Source organism: Pinus tabuliformis, chromosome J (genome assembly GCF_031772625.1).
Source record: "Pinus tabuliformis cultivar Carrire ecotype Pingquan chromosome J, CPIR1, whole genome shotgun sequence".
NCBI classification, from domain to species: domain Eukaryota; kingdom Viridiplantae; phylum Streptophyta; class Pinopsida; order Pinales; family Pinaceae; genus Pinus; species Pinus tabuliformis.
The window spans coordinates 101,147,572-101,165,327 of NC_142295.1; the positions used below are offsets into that span (position 1 = coordinate 101,147,572).

Here is a 17,756-nt window from a genome sequence, read left to right on the forward strand (position 1 = left end):
GTGTAGGATTGATCTAAAGATCATCTGATTCCGACATGTATTCATGGAGATATGAATTTATTCGTATTTCTTGACAATTTGTCAAGGTCGGCCAGCAAGTAAAATTGTGTTGCACACCCCCAGCTAAACCCCAACGTGGCATATAAATAGAAGAGACTTTGAAGCATTAGTTCACTCATCTCATCCTCACATCTCTTCTCTCTTCTTGTCTCTTGGGTATACGAAGGAGAAAGAAGACTCTCTCACGTGGGAAAAGAGGACGCAATTAGGGCATCATTGTGAGAGGACGCAGTTAGGGCAGCAACGACGCATGAAGGTGCAGCAAGCAATAAAGGACTGTGTTGACCAGCGTATAGGCTTCATTGACTGCGGTTTTGTGTGGGCAGCCTCTCCTAGGCTAGCCGCATTGCTGGACAGCCTACGTTGACTTTTTGGAGGGCACATTTGGGACAGCGTTGACAGGTTAGGGCTGGCTGCAGTATGATGTAGCATTGACTGTTGTTTTGACCATCTTACATTGACAGTTTTGGGCTACTATCACTGTTATTGGATACCGAGTTCTCCTAGGTTGTCTTGACGACATTTTGTGCGCTGATTGATCACCTTTGCTATTGTTGTTCAAGGGTTTCATTACTGTTGTTGTAAATCACGGATTTGTGATATTGTATTATCTCTCTCTTTCTGTTGAATTATTGAAGAATATAGAAGAATTGATCAAAGGGTTTCCCCACATTGCGATTTGTCCCTGACTAGCGCCACATCTTGTGTCTCTTGTCTCGGCTTGTCTTCTGTTGATTTCATTTATGTTCTATCAGCATTTTACTTTCATGTTAATGTGATTGCTATATTGGAAATTATCATTGGGCTAATAAGAAGAATTGAAGTAAATTGCTCTTAAGCATAGAACATACCATAATTTAACAGATGGACATAGGTGAATGATGATAAGTGTTAAGTATGAAGAGCATGGAATTCTACAATCATTAGAGCCTCTTATTTGTGCCCCTCCTAGATAGTAAAAGAAAATACCCTATGGGAGGTCACCATGCACTAGGGACCTGTGTTATCAAAATCAGACTAGAACCAGTGAGACCAACTAGTCCGACTGGTCTCACTGGTTTGGCGACCAAACCAATCTGGTTCGAAGTTCAAAACTGGAAATGGCTGGTTCAGTGACGAACCGGCCATTTCTGTAATGGAACTGGTCGATTCTATAATGAAACCGACCAATTTAGCACCAAACCGACCTTTTTTCACCGAACCGACCCATTTTGTACCGAACACGTCAATTTTGTATAAGTTGATCAAAGATTCCTGAAACGAAATTGTTTTAAGAAACAAGAATTTTTGAGTGGAGAAACCTAATATTAAAGCCTATGGCCTTGGTATTGCTATGCAATTCATGGTACTGTTAAATTCTTAAAGTAAAAGTGACATTCTTCTTTATCTTTCATTTTCATCCTTTTACTTAAATTTTTAACATTACCATAAAATGACTCAAAGATGTTTGAGAGTGGTTCCGACCTTATTGGATTTCATATGGAGAAAATAGAATTTTAGATCTCACTCAAAATCCAACAGACTTAACAGTTTTTCAAGATTTCAAGATTGGGGGGATTACAATGTTTCCATCGGATTTGGTCATGTACAAGGGTATGGAACTAGTATTTAACAAGAGCACCAAACCCTCTATGTACCTCGATGTTAGTGGCATTGGTTGTCAGACTCCTCTATCATGACCATACTAAAAAGGTACCCATCACTCAAACAAAATCTTGACTCTATTACCCAACAAAAGTGGGTGACCCCATAGGAGAATTTTCTCCTAGATTTCTCTTCAGTCCAGCGAACAGCCCCGTACAGCCACCAGTGTAGCCGATGTATTGTGCAATTTGATCTTCGCTCCCTAAGCTAATCGTATGTCCCCTCGCCCATTTATGGAGAGCATATGTTTGAAGGTCGGAAATCCAATCCTAAAGGTATGTTTTTCATTGTGCAATAAGGTGCTTATGCTTATGCTTGTTTTCCCTTGGGCACTTTTGGCATGAATTATTGGGTGACTTAGAAGAAGGAAGGGTTTTGACTGTAGTTTTGTTCCCTCACCTTAAATGGGGAGTTAATCGTCAATCCTAGTCTCGTCGTATCTCCCCTATTGGCCTATGGCTTCAGGAAGGGCACTACTTGGGAAACCTTGATTTTGGTAGCGCAGTCTTGTTTTCCCATTTCACATTTTTCACTCCCCTCTGCATATTACAAGCCCTATTTCATCATCTTCCCTCTCTGGGTCCACATGACTGCTGGGTCCACAAGGCACTAGTATGCCCTCTCCCCTTGTCCACATATTTGGGTCGGGCCTAAAAATGTTCCCCTAGAGGTTGATGCAGCGAAAAGAACATTAAAAGCATATCATGGCCACAAGCAAGAAACAAAAGAAAAGAATATTATAAAATGCAAAAGATGGTCAGGACATTAAAATAGCACATGGGAAAAATCCAAACATGAGCTCTACCCCTAATCATTATCTCCATCACCCTAGTTCCTAGGGCCCCATGAGTGCCCCCACATCATTAAGGAACCCATGCACATCCCAATTCTGGTGGGCGATGAACTGCTCCACCTTAAGAGGGTAATAACTACTTAAATCATACACAGCATACTCTCATCTCTTGGAGCCTCGAGCAATAATACAAAGAAAAATCAAGAATAGGCAAAAAGAAATGAAAAAGACATCCCTCATCATTACCATCCTTGAACCCATGGCATTTGGCTTTGAGACGCCTATGTACCTATCCATCTCATCATTATTCACATGACCCCTACCGATTGAAGGATGTAACTTAGACATGTCTTTCCCCATAGGAGTTGAGAACACTTAACAAGGTTGTTTATTAGCCACTCCTACCTAGGGAGGTAACACTATTACAAGTTTAAAGCCCCAAATTTGGAAGAGAAGTCCCTTATGAAGTCCCAATGTGCCCTTGATTAACAACCTTGGTTCACTTAGATGCACTAATGAATTTTTGTACCTGATGGTGAGGAAGCGCATTGGATCTTGTGTGTAATTCGCAGGTGGCTTCATCATGGGTTGAGCAACTTAAATGGGGCAGGTGGCTTCATCATGGGTTGTGCAACTTAAATGGAGCCCAAGCCCACTAGAGGATCATATTGACACTTATAGGGGATGCGTTAAGAGAAATGGGATTCCATCATGTGTCAAAGCATCATTTCACGCCATGGGCACCCTCAATACCTTCAACAGTTTGTTCAATGCCCCACATTTTTTACGAGATGATGCACTTGGACTAGCTTGCCCCGGTAGGCTTAACATGATCATAGCAGTTAATCTAAAGCCCATAGGAAGTTTGTCTCACCCTTGACGCATGAGAGGGAAAGCACCATCATCAGAGCCCTCATTTGGAGTTGTGTACAGGTTTTTCTTTCATCCGGAGACGCATGAGACCAATATTTGTCACCCCAAACCCACTTGGGGCTCCACATGGTGTATTGCATGGAGACCAAGGGGCCATCCCCTTGTTCAATATTTATAGATCCCTCTCTAACATCTTAGCACAACGACGACTCAACGTGGCCCTCCAACGGCCCTACAGCAACATGACATCACCATTTCAGCTAGCTCTTGGATGGTTAATTCATACTTTATCATAGCTACTTGGTCAACTTGTGACGAAGCCCTTTATTTTGCAAATTTTTATAATGTTAGGGGCTTTGGGATAGAAATTCGACCTCTAAGGTCTCATATAAATAAAAATCATTCTCATTTGTGAGAGAGCATCATCATGACTTGGGATTTTCAACACCCTTAAGCAATTTTACACCTTTTCTCTTAGATCTTTTGGGGTATCTTGGATGCACTATGATATTTGGAACTGATTTTTGATCTTGTCTTGGAGCTACTTCTTGAATATGGATGGATTATCTTGTAACTTCTCTCGTTGATGAAATATTTCTTTGCAAATTGTCTAATGTATGTAATTGTTGCACAACTAGAGTAAATGCTATTGTGCCCTAATTTTGTTGAAGATAATTTTGAAAGTTATTTCGTTGGATCTTTCATATATTATTCATGATATAGCGTGCAATGAATGTTCCTAGTGATAAAATGTTAATTTTCTTCATGAAACTCCATATTCTAATAGCAGGTAATTGTTGAAAGTTGGTAGCTGGGACATCAACTTTTAACCTCCTTGAAGCCAAATTTGGCTCATCTAACACATCTAGGACTCCATAAACTCAAGGGAGAAGGCACTGGCCTAAGTCGTTTGTTGATCACCACTTCTCTTCTCCATCTTTTCTCCTTAAATCTTCGGCCCCTTGTAGGACAACTAGCAAGGGCAACAAGTGAAATTTATCAGAGGGTGAATCTCTGGATTCCGTTTGGATAGGACTCCTCTTTGAGATTTTGCCTAGAGGATCTCCAATTCCAGAGGATTTCTCACAGTTATCCATCCATAAATTCTTTTGCCCTAGGTGTGCCCTAGAAGGGAAACCTAGCTTGTATTTCCTTGTATAAGTGGCTTCCTTGAGGGTTGAATGAGCATAGTATTCGTTGGAATAAGTCTCAAGAAACCCTTTCTCCTCCCTTGCCTTGACCTAGTGAATATCTTGGGAGCATTTCTTCCCACGATTATTCATTAAACCCTAAGTCTAATGCAAGTTATTTGTAGGTCTCTCAAAGGTAGCAAAGTGCCTCCTAGAAGTGCTAAAACACCATATAGCTCTCCCTTAAGAGATCTCGCATCATCACTAAAGAGACTGGACCTTAGGAACACATATTATCGTTGCATACCTCAAACCCTAGGTCTTGATCTTCTCACTCAAGGCCTCTCTTGGAGAGTGTGTTGGCTTCTTTCAAGCATTGAGCTTTTATTATGTCTCTCTTTGAATAGGCTTTGTGAAATCACTTCATACCTAGTTATTGATATATCCATTTCAAGTGATTTCCATTATAACGGGTGTTATGAATTTAAAATTCATAAAATTTAAATATTTAAATATTATTTTAATTAATGAAATAATAAGGCATAAATAATTAATTAGCAATTATTAAATTAGATTTGCTTAAAAGAAGAGACAGCAGTCCCAACAGACATGTCTCTCTAAATGGGCATGGCCAGTCAACTCCTATTTATGGAGCACCGCCACAGCCTTGTAATCATCCATTCATTATTCAATAAATAAAGTATTACATATGACTTGTTTCATATTAGTAACCATGAATGTTAACAGCATGAGCATATAGCGAAGGCGTTTAAGTGGTATCAGAGCTCCAATGGTATTTCCCTACACTGCTCGACACCATGTTCCACTGGTATTTACCTACATTGCTCGACATCGTGCTCTAGTAGTATTTCCCTACGTTGTCCTTACCCTCATCGTTGTTCCACTTGTCTCGCGATGGTCGTTCCTATCCAACACTTTCGTTCACATGTTGCCCCTGTTTGTTGTTTAACACCACACCCCTTCTCTGATGTGATCCACCGTGTAACTCTCCGTTGTTAACGATAATCGGCCCTCAACTCTCCGCGTAACCATTCTTCCTGAGTCCATTGTCGCCCGTCACACCTTGCATTCCTCCATTCCTCGATGAAAGTCAGTAAAGAGTAGGGGACATTGACTGAGTTGACAATGGGTCTTTGTCCCATTGTTGTCACTAGGTCTAGTAGTTTTCCCATTGGTTCCCCTCCTAAGGCCCTGCTAGATTGTGTAGTAATAGAGTCGACATGCTACTTTTTTTCTATGTTATTTTAATTCTTAGAGGGTGATATTGATGACAAAAATCCCAATATAGGCAACAATTTTGATGGTAGGGAGGCATTTGTTGCAGCATGATTTTTTTGGGATGCTAAAGGCCATCTAGAGCCTACTTGTTGATGTATTTTCATTTCACAGACGGATTGCACTCGATGCTATATTGGTCATGTGCACCCTTACATGCTATATAAATGAGAACTTTTGCTTATTTATGCATACATGATTTGGATTAAGATGGATGCACATATATATATATATATATATATATATATATATATATATATATATATATGTTTTTCTTTAAAATTTGAATATTTTATGTGTTTTCGGTTGACTGGTTTTTGGTTCAGTTTTTTCATCGGTTCCAATCCGATTCCAATCAGTTCCTGGTTCAGAGGGTTTTCCAGTTCGGTTCTGTCAGGCCAGGAGGTAACTCCTCAAATGAGATTATGTTTATTCATTTAGCTTGATCATAGTTATATACATGAGGGGGTGACAATTGAGTTTCATCCCGATGAGTCTCCATTTTCTTTTATTATTTATTTACACTATTTACAATTGTTCACCCAATCCCTATGATTAGGTGTCAACATTCTCCCCCCCTAATCTGAAAGGATGTTGGTGAGTCCAAGCATCGTTCTGAATCTTTCAATCTTTTCTCTTCCAAGCGCTTTCGTGAAGATGTCTGCAATCTACTCATTAGTGGAACAATGGCAAAGATTGATTTTTTTGGCCTCAACATGATGTCAAATCACATGATATTTTGTATTGATGTGCTTCATTCGATCATGGAACTTTGGGTTCTTGGCCAACTTTATTGCAGAGGTATTGTCAATCATGAGTGGAGTCGAATGTACTTGTTTTACCTCCAAATCTTCCAGAATTTTCTTGAGCCACACAATTTATTTTGTTGCCTCAGCTACTACCACATATTCTGCCTCTGTTGTGGAATCAACTGGAACTGATTGTTTGCGTGATCTCCACGAGACAGCTCCTGATCCAATACTCATAGCATAACCAAAAGTAGATACCCCAGTTTCTTTGTCTCCATCGAAGTTTGAATCAAAGTATCCAATCAAGCTGAAGTCGCCCACCTATGTATACTTGAGTCCAAAGTCTTGAGTTCCCTTCAAGTACTTTAGAACTCTTTTTGCAGCGGACCAATGTCCCTCACAAGGCTTTTGCATAAACCTGGAGAGAATTCCAACAGCAAATGAAATGTCTGGTCTGGTAGTAGTCAGGTAGTTGAGACTTCCTACAAGTTGTCTATACTTTGTTGCAACCTCAAATTCTTTTCCTTCAATGGATGTGAGCTTTAAGTTTTGTTCCATTGGAGTAGTTAGAGGATTGCACTCAGCCATGCCGAACCTGTTCAACAGATCTCCAATGTACTTCTTTTGAGAAAGGAATATAGACATCGGATGTTGAGTTACTTCAATAGCAAGATAGTAATGAACATAGCCCAAATTAGTGATTTCAAAACCTTTCCTCAATTCCTTCTTTATGGATGTAATGTAGCTCTCATTGTTCCCCGTCATCAAAAGATCATCTACATATACCACAAGATATACAATTGTTTTGCCAACTTTCTTGACAAAGTTGCATCATCAAAATCATAATGTTTGAAATTGAGTTTCAGAAGATGCTCTGTTAGTTTTTCATACTAGGCTCACGGTGCTTGTTTGAGGCCATACAAGGATTTCACAAGTTTGCATACTTTATGTTCATGTCCTTTCATAGCAAATCCTTCAGGCTAGAACACAAAAACATTCTCTTTTAGATCTCCATTCAAGAAAACAGTTTTTACATCCATTTGATGGACTTTCCAACCGTTCTGAGTTGCTAGGGCAAAGAGTGTTTGGATGGTAACCCATTTTGCTGTGGGGGCAAAAGTATCCTCATAATCGACCCCTTCTGGGGCAAAAGGATCCTCATAATCGACCCCTTCCTTCTGTGCAAAACCTTTTGCCACAAGCCTAGCTTTGTGCTTGTCAAGTGAGCCATCAACTTTATACTTGTTCTTGTAGACCCACTTGCAGCCAATTGGTTTGGTTCCTAATGGAGAATCGACCAACTTCCAAGTGCCATTCTTTATCAAGGCATCATACTCCTTTTGCATCGCTTCTTTCCATTCATCATGAAAAGCAGCTTCTTTGAAGGAAGTTGGTTCAAAATCTGTAGACAAATTCAATTCACAATCATAAGAAACATCCATATCAACAGGTGAATCAGAGTCATCTACATCACCTCCATTTTGTCGAGTTGAATTTCTAGTTCCTGTCTTTCCAACCTCATCAGGATGAACACTTTCAAATGTCTTTGTCAGCCACTTTGGGGGACCTTTCTGAGATGGTCCAGGCTGCTCAGTTGATTGAGTTGAGACTAAATCAAGATTGAGTCTCCCAATTCTGTCAATCACATCACTCAAAGTATCATCAGTGGTTGGAGTTTCATGCGGGGGAGAGAGTGCTTTAGAAGAAGATTCCACAAGTTGATCGAGTATAGGAACCCCCCCTTCAAAATGTGGAATCTGATCATCAAATTCTTGAAATGATTTTGAATTTGTGAATCTATCCAAGCGATCAAGTTGTCGCTCAACAATATTGTCAGCTTTGGATGATTCAAGAAAGATTACATCTCTATATACAACAAACTTTTTATTGACTTCATCATAGAGACGATATGCTTTGGAGGTGTTTGAATACCCCAAGAAGATACACATACAACTTCTTGCACCAAGTTTGTTTCTATGTACCTTTGGTATCAAGGCATAACATATGGAACCAAAGACCATGAGATGCTTTACCGAAGGAATGTGCCCATACCACATTTCATAAGGAGACTTGTTCCTAATAGCATTAGATGGACATCTATTCTTTACATATATAGCACATAGAACTGCTTCTGCCCAAAACATCAATTTAACATTCTTGAAAAACATCATGGAGCGCACCATATTTAAGATTGTCATATTCATTCTTTCAGCTAATCCGTTCTATTGGGGATTATAAGGCACAGTTGTTTGATGTTTGATCCCATGTTGGCGAAGATGGTTTTCAAATTCATTTGAAGTATTCTTTTCCATTATCATTGCGAATAGAGCCAATATGAGAGTGTGCATCATTTTCAATGCATGTATGAAAGTTCTTGAATGTTTGAAAAGCATCGGATTTGTTCTTCAATAAATAAACCCAACACATTCTGGTGTAGTCATCAATAAATGCCATCATATATTTATTTCCATTTGCAGAAGGAACAGGAATTGGACCACATAAATCTGAATGAATGAGTTCAAGTTTTCTATGTGCTCTGGAATGTGAATCATGAAAAAATTGTTTGCTATGCTTTCCTAGAATGCAAGCATCACATTGCTTAAGTTTGCTAGGAATTGTAGGCAAACCAATAACACCATTTTTTTTCAACAAGCGGAGGTTGTCATAGTTCAAGTGTCCAAATCTAGCATGCCATAATAAACTTGATGGAAATGTACCTTCTTCATAATGAGAATTGTATGAGAAATTGTGTGCACGAGAAGAGGTACCTTGCAGCTTGAGAAGCCTTTCTTCTTCTATCCCCGTCATGACAAGTGAGTGATCTGATGCTTTGCTCACCTCAACCTTGCCATCAAACATATGAATGGAGTATCCTTGCCGACAGATGTGGACAACGGACAACAAGTTTCTCCTCAGTTGTGGGAGACATAAAACATGATGCAGAAGAAAGTCTGGAAGACCAAGCAATTTAGGCCTGATTGTGCCAAGCCTTGATGGCTTGAGTTTTGATTTGTCTACAAAGTATACTGCCCCATCAACATTGTCAGCAAATTCTTCAAAAAAATCTTTTCTAAAAGTCATGTGGCAACTTGCTTCTGAATCAAGCAACCAATCATTTTTCCAAGAAGCAAGTGAAGCATTAAATAAGTCTTCATTTACTCCAATATTACAGTGTGCCACAACATAGTGAGCAGATTCAAGTGCTTTACCTTTCTCTTTGTCATTAGTTTTACCTTTGAGTTGGTTTCTTTCCTGCTCAATTCTGTCCCAAGGCAACTTGTATATGCATCATGTGATCCATCTCTATTGCAACGTATGCAATGCAAATCTGACTTTTCTCCTTGAGAGTGTCTGCCCCCCTGCCTCTGAAATTTCTTCTTCCTCTTCCTCTTCGACCACCTCTTCCTCTGGAAGAATCTTGAGCAAGATTCTTCTCTCTATGTGCAAGACAAACAGCTTCTTCAGAAGACTAAGGAGTTGTCTTCTTTCCAAAAGCTTTCTCTCTTTCAACAAATTTTTTCACAAGGGAGTCAAAGGTAATTTCTTTGAGGTTTCCATTTGCTTGCAATGACTCAAGATAATTTGAGTAAGTGGGATAAAGTGCCTTGACAAAAGCTATCAGAGGAATGTCGAGTTCAACATTAGTGACTTTGATATCATGTATAATAGATTTTACTTCTGACGTAAGAGCAAGAGGATCATCATTTTGTAATTCAAGGCTGAACAATTTAATCATGAGTTGAACAACTTCAAGTGCAGAGTGTGAGTCATAGAGTTCCTTTAGTTTTTGTAAGGCTTCGAAAGCATTTGAAAATGGCGAAATATGGCGACTCACCTCTTCATTTACTGATACTGCAATCAAGGCATAAGCCTTGTTGTTCTTATTTTCCCAAATGGCGAATTCCTTGTCTGAGGTAGGTTGTTCTGGTTCTTTGTCTTCGTCTCCAACACACACACCTTTCCACAGCTCATTAAAAATAAGAGTGTGCTTGATTTTCCATGACCATTATGAATAGTTCTCCTAGCTGGTGAGAACCACTCCCACAATAGATATCAATGAATGCATTTTAAAAAATGTACTTCTGCTGCCAAGAAATAGCACTTCCAATGGTAGTTTTGCAAAAAAAAAAATACCATTCTGATATAAATATGTATCAGAGGTTTTATATAAGGGAGGGAGTTAAATGGAAACTCAAGGCAGTGCTCACAAAATAGTGCGCAGTTGAAGGCAAAGCGCTCTGAGGCTATGGCAGCAATATCAAACTTAACATAACGCTATTGATATGTCTTCACAATTTTACGACTCCAATGCTATCACGTTAAATTCATTAACAATTTAAATGCAGGAGCTAAGACGGCTTCTTTAGAAAGAAAAGCAAAATTCAAATGGAGTGATGATACTCACATTTTATTCAAGGCTTAACAACAAGATTGTTGGCCACGCTATTCATTAGCAATTTAAATGCAGAAGTTCAGCCGCTGCTTTAAAACAAAGCAAACCTCAAATCAAGAGGGAGCAGCTAGTAATCGGGCGTGCCAGTGTATTGGAGCTGCCAACGTTTACAGGCAGCGTGGAGAGGTATGGGAGCAGCGGTAGCGTGGGAGGAGCAACGCAGGATGGGAGGTATGGAACTGCTACAAGAATGCTTCTTACTCTTGATGAGAAGAATCCACGAAGGATTTTGAGGGTGAGGCCGTGTTGCGTCAGATGAATAGGTATGGGCAGCGTTTATGGGTCGGATATATGTGCAGAGGCCGAGCCGAGCAGCATTGCAACCATGGTCCACGTTAACTTCTATCGCAACTATGGCAAGACTTCTATCGTGTGAGATATACAGTGAAGAAATCAGGTATGGAGACATTGGTTGGGAGCTGCAAGGGGAGGTACACCAAGTGTTACACCAGTTATCATGCAAAGGGTAGAGAACTGAAGAATATGACAGACTGTAGGAAATGCAGGACAAATTTCTGAAGAATGGCAGAAGGGAGTTACAATGGCAGACTGAAATGCCAAAAATGAAGTTGGCTTTGATACCATGTCAGGCCAAGAGGTAACTCCTCAAATAAGATTATGTTTATTCATTTTGGCTTATCATAGTTATATACATGAGGGAGTGACTGTTGAGTTTCATCTCCCAATGACTCTCCATTTTCTCTTATTATTTATTTACACTATTTACAATTGTTCACCCAATCCCTATGATTAGGTGTCAACATTTCTCATAACATTCCTAGGGATACATGATAACCACCAAGGTAAAGTATGGGAACAAGTACACAACCTATAGTGGTCTATAATCGAATTTCAACCAGTGATCCATACTAAAATGCCTTAAACATTGAATGAAATCACTTGAATGCAAAATTGGTTAAAGTACCTCGTGATAGATGACCCACCTTCATCGGATGAGTAGGCCAGATCAATGAATATTGATTGCATCATGGATGAGAGAAATCTGAGGCTGGCTATCTGTGGATCACAGTAGGGCTGCTGGCTGACAAGCTGCAAATGCAGCAGAAAAATTTTCTCCTAGGGTTACCCATGTATTTTGATGGGTAACAGGACTCATTTCTGGACCATCCTAATTTGTAATCCCATTGAAGTGGATACTGTAAGATTTTACATAACCATTATGTTTTAACAGGATCTTCTTTCCTAGGAAAAAATCTGTGAAAGCTATGCACTGCTATCTACTTGTTGAAACAAAATTTTCAATGCCAATAAATCAAGATTCAAAACCTTTGCCTGTAATATATTCCTCTCTTGCAATCAAGCTGACCTATATATAAAAGTTGGGGTGTGCATGTACAAACATATATATGTATATAATACATATATATACATATACACACACACAGACACACACTAGTGTTTTACCTGCTGTAAGATGTTTGTAAAACCATGTCTATCACTGTACAGTATGAGTTCAAAACCTGATTAAGAAAGCTGGTACCAAATAGCATGTCAACTGCACGTCTCAAATGCCTGTTACATGTGTGGTTTATTACCCTAGAAATAATGAAGTATCCAATTCACAAATCCTTCGTTTGAATAAATAAATCAACCAAAATCATTTGAGCTTTCTATATAGAAAACAGATTCACCGTTTCTGATCTTAGAATGGCAAATATGGTCAAAGTCACAAATATTACCATAGCTTCATGCAAAAATCCCAGTGGCAATGGGGCAGGTGTACAGGCTCTCAACACTCCTGGTTACCTTCTGCTTTCTTTCTTCTCCCAAATAATCTTCATCTTCTATATAAACAACAGGATCTTTTCCATGTTCTGTTATTTTATCATTGCCATCTTCATAGCTTGTATCCTTCAAAATTGTGGAATATTTCAAATACCTGATCAAGTCAATATCATTCAAAAGTAAAACAAGCACTCTTGGTTCACTCACCATTTAAACAAAAAAATTCTATAGCACAAAAGACAGGTTTTTTGCAAACACGCAGCATGAAAGTAGCAATGATTTCACTCACTTCAAAGGACTATATCTAAGAGATGGTGGCAATCATTTCTATACAAAAAAGCACAACACCCTTTTAATGAATTCTCAGGTTCCTCTTTCATGAAAAGCAAATCACAAGGAAACTTACAAAACTTTAGTTGTTAAGGTGGATAACTTAAAACCTTTATATATCATACAAAGTTTTTTAGGGGGAAGGGGTATAGTCCAGAAGACGGAAACTATTTGTTTGTTGGCCTCGTTAGTTTAAAAAAAGATAATTCTCTCACAGGACAGTATGAGGACAAAACAGAAAAGATAAATCTGATTCCAGAATGCATGTGAAGTTATACAGCAATATTACCTTTTAGATACGTTATTTGATATCCACGAGACATGTATAGTTGAGGACTTACAGATTCAACCAGTAATTGGGGAGCTCTCTCCCTATTTCGGTGTTCTAAACATTACTGTTTTGTAAGGTCTTTCCGTAATATCGAGGAAAAACACTCCCCTGCTGCAGCACTGTGACAATTTTGATCTGGTTGATATACTCTAAGCAATAAAAGGATTGGGGACTTTCTGTTCTACCATAGTTTGCATAGATAAATCTAGAACTCGGGCCTTTGTAGAAAAGACTTTATTGACATCCATTGGGCTGAGAAATAGAGGCACTTAAGACGGTTGCATTGTTGCACGAAGCGGGGACGTTTTTTGGTAGCGAAGTGTTGGAAGTGTCATTTTCCAAAAATCTAGGAAGTGAACCGTCTTGGAAGCATCACTCTCTCTCTCTCTCTCTCTCTCTCTCTATATATATATATATATATATATATCTTCTGTGTGTGTGTGTGTGTGAAAAATCGGTGACCCGATTCCTATTGCAGCAAATTGATAATATTTCTCCTACTTGTTAAATTACTTGAACAAGTTACATGCAGTTTACTAAGGCAAATATTGAAATACATACATTGTAGCCTACACAAATAAAATACTATGGAAACTAAATACTGCACTGGAGAGAAACAAACACACACATATACACTGTTGTTTTTGGACAAATGTCCCAGGAAAAACCCAATGTGGAAAAACCGGTGGAGCAACTGAGAGTTTTATTTATTATACGGTAGTAATCTGAGTACAAATCGTTAGATTCCCAAACTGGCAATCTAATACAGAGAAAAACTGGCGAAGAGTTAGTGATAAAAATCTCACATTAATTCGAGAGATCCATCACCGATCAGGGACAGGTTGGTTGGCCCCATGCTGCCTCTGCACAGCTTCTACGTTAATCCTATGCAGCTCTGTGTGCCACTTGCTAATCTTTGTGTCACCTCCTCTTCTAATCTTCTGTTGTCTGGAAATTCGACCCTATGGCCCTCTGGTCTTACACCCCCGGCTTCTGGCACTAGATCTCGACTCTCCCAGCTAAATTTCGAACTCCCTCTGAAGCTCTGCGTTGCCTCACTAAACTGCTCTATGCCTTCTCTACCGGATCTAGAAAAATCTCCTCCGAACTACTATCCATGTCCCTCACTACAAGAAGATCACTAGTGACAGGACCGTAAAGCAAATGTAAATACAGTAAAGGGGTTTTTAATCACGGGCCTGTAATTAATTTCCTAGAATTTTACAGAATTAACTAACAGAGCTGCTGAGGGTACCTACCTGTTGACAGCGAATCCTCACGATTGGGTGAATTTAGGTAAATAGTTAAATTAGGAATGTGAACAGTCATCAGGAGATGAACTGAGCAGTCACACCCTTTTGTATATAACAATAGCATACCTAATGAAATAATGAATCATTTTCACCGCCTATTGGAGTTACTGCCTGGTCTGACATGGTACCAGAGCCAGCTCCCTGTTTAGCCTTTATGTCTTTGTAACTCCTGATCTGCTCCATTGCTCTCTCTATAATTCTGTCTGCCATACCTGCGTTCTGTCTGCCACACCTGCGCTACCCTGACATATTCTATTTATGATTTCTGCGCCATGTTCATTTGAATATGCTCAGACTCCATAAACGTTTCATATTCTCTGACCACTGACCATCCGTTTGAATGCGTTGAGTTACTGTGTGGTGTTCCAAAGCGTCTACCTGCGGGTTTTGGTGTAGTCTGCCTGCGGTTCGAATCCTTGGACGGGTTCTCCTTTTTTGTACATTTCCGAGCTAGTTCTTTTGGAATGTAGGGGCAGCTTTTCGGTTTTGATGTAAGTGTTACTGCATGAGCAAGCAGCCAGCCTTGAGCAATCAGTGGATGTAATGCAACTTGGACGGGAATAACGCTGAGGTATAACACCGGTATTATAACACTGCTGGACTTAACGCTGCTGCTCTTAACGCCGGTATTATAACACTGTTTGGCATTGTATATAATGTTGTTTTGGCATATAACGTTGGTTTCAACGATTTCTGAAGATTGTTTTGGCATTGTATTCGCTGGATGACATATAACGTTGAACTGTACATTGAAGTTTTTTTAAATGCCACATGTTTTTGTTGGTTTGTTGATGTAGAGAAAAACAATTGGGTTGTCAAAACTTTTCTGCCCACAAAATTGTGTGAATCTGGGTGCACTGCAAAGTGGCGCGGTGTTATTTTTTTCTTCAGTCAACGATGTAACAGTTTTAATCGCAGGTATTAAAACCGTCATCTGACGAGTTGATTGAACTGTACGTTGCTTCTGAGAGAAAGGGCCGAGCATAAAATGAAATCCTAGGGCCGCTGCCACACCTGCATAAAATTTGCCTGGTGATTTCAATAGATTTTGAGCTGATGGTTAGTGTTTGGCTGCGGTATTTTTCCTGTGGATATTCGTTGGGCGTTCCTTTTTTGGTGTTAAAATTTTAAACTATGACCGTATATCACTTCAAATGCGTATTATTTTTTTTCCATATTGCCTTTATATGATGGACATGGCATATAATGGACTAAAAAAAGTTATATGCGGTGAAGATTTTTATGATAGTGATAGCATGGTTATCAGCATTCCTTTCAATGGTCAATGATATATAAATGGCGTAGCAGAATTCTATCCCTGCTCAGATTTTGGATGGTTTTGAATACACTTTCAAAACCATCCAAATCTGACAATGTTGTTGAGAGACAACTTGATCGCTTGGATCGATTCGCAAAAACAAAATCATTTCAAGAATTTGATAATCAGATTCCACATCTTAAAGGGGGGATTCCTATTCTAGATCAACATGTGGAATCTTCTTCTGAAGAACACTCTCCCCCGAATGAAACTCCAACAACGGATGATGCTTTAAGTGATGTAATTGATAGAATTGGGAGACTCAATCTTGATTCAATCCCAACTCAATCAACATAGCAGCCTGGACCATCTCAGAAAGGTCCCCCAAAGTGGCTGACAAAGACACTTGAAAGTGTTCATCCTGATGAAATTGGAAAAACAAGAACCAGAAATTCAAACCGACAAAATGGAGGTGATGTAGATGACTCTAATTCACCTGTTGATATGGATGTTTCTTATGATTGTGAATTGAACTTGTCTACAGATTTTGAACCAACTTCCATCAAAGAAGCTGCTTCTCATGATGAATGGAAAGAAGCGATGCAAAAGGAGTATGATGCCCTCATAAAGAACAGCACTTGGAAGTTGGTTGATCCTCCATTTGGAACCAAACCAATTGGCTGCAAGTGGGTCTACAAGAACAAGTATAACGCTGATGGCTCACTTGACAAGCACAAAGCGAGGCTTGTGGCAAAAGGTTTTGCACAGAAGGAAGGGGTCGATTATGAGGAAACTTTTGCCCCCACAGCAAAATGGGCCACCATCCGGACACTCTTTGCACTAGCAGCTCAGAACGGTTGGAAAGTCCATCAAATGGATGTAAAAACTGCCTTCTTGAATGGAGATCTAAAAGAGAATGTTTTTATGTCCCAGCCTGAAGGATTTGCTGTGAAAGGACATGAACATAAAGTATGCAAACTTGTGAAGTCCTTGTATGGCCTCAAACAAGCACCGCGAGCCTGGTATGAAAAACTAACTGAGCATCTTCTGAAACTCAATTTCAATCATTTTGATCTTGATGATGCAACTTTATTTGTCAAGAAAGTTGGCAAAACAGTTGTATATCTTGTGGTATATGTAGATGATCTTTTAATGACAGGGAACAATGAAAGCTACATTGCATTCATAAAGAAATAATTGGGAAAAAGTTTTGAAATGACTGATTTGGGCTATGTTCATTACTATCTTGGCATTGAAGTAACCCAACATCCAAAGTCCATATTTCTTTCTCAAAAGAAATACATTGGAGATTTGTTGAACAGGTTTGGCATGACAGAATGCAATCCTCTTACTACTCCAATGGAACAAAACTTGAAGCTCACATCTATTGAAGGAAAGGAATTTGAGGATGCAACAAAGTATAGACAGCTTGTAGGAAGTCTCAACTACCTAACTACCACCAGACCAGACATTTCATTTGCTGTTGGAATCCTCTCCAGGTTTATGCAAAAGCCTTGTGAGGGACATTGGTCTGCTGCAAAAAGAGTTCTAAAGTACTTGAAGGGAACTCAAGACTTTGGAATCAAGTACACACAGGTGGATGACTTCAGTTTGATCAGATACTCTAATTCAGACTTCGATGGAGACAAAGAAACTGGGGTATCTACTTCAGGATATGCTATGAGTCTTGGATCAGGAGCTGTCTCCTGGAGATCACGCAAAAAATCAGTTCCAGCAGATTCCACAACAGAAGCAGTATACGTGGCAGCAGCTGAAGCAA

At 39.4% G+C, this 17,756-nt stretch overlaps 1 protein-coding gene across 3 annotated transcripts in view; it reads right to left on the minus strand.

The window, feature by feature from the left end:
• LOC149225714 (uncharacterized) overlaps positions 1–17,756 on the minus strand; it is a 250,618-nt gene that overhangs the window by 129,011 nt on the left and 103,851 nt on the right. Inside the window, exon 3 of one of the 3 annotated variants that reach the window (XM_089377287.1) lies at positions 12,699–12,898. The exons of 1 other annotated variant lie outside the window; for it this stretch is intronic. In XM_089377287.1, the coding sequence (XP_089233413.1) occupies positions 12,706–12,898 (193 nt within the window). In that variant the 3' untranslated portion in view covers positions 12,699–12,705. Of the gene's footprint in view, positions 1–12,698; positions 12,899–17,756 lie in introns of those variants that run through there. One more of the 3 variants, XM_089377288.1, reaches the window with a different exon arrangement.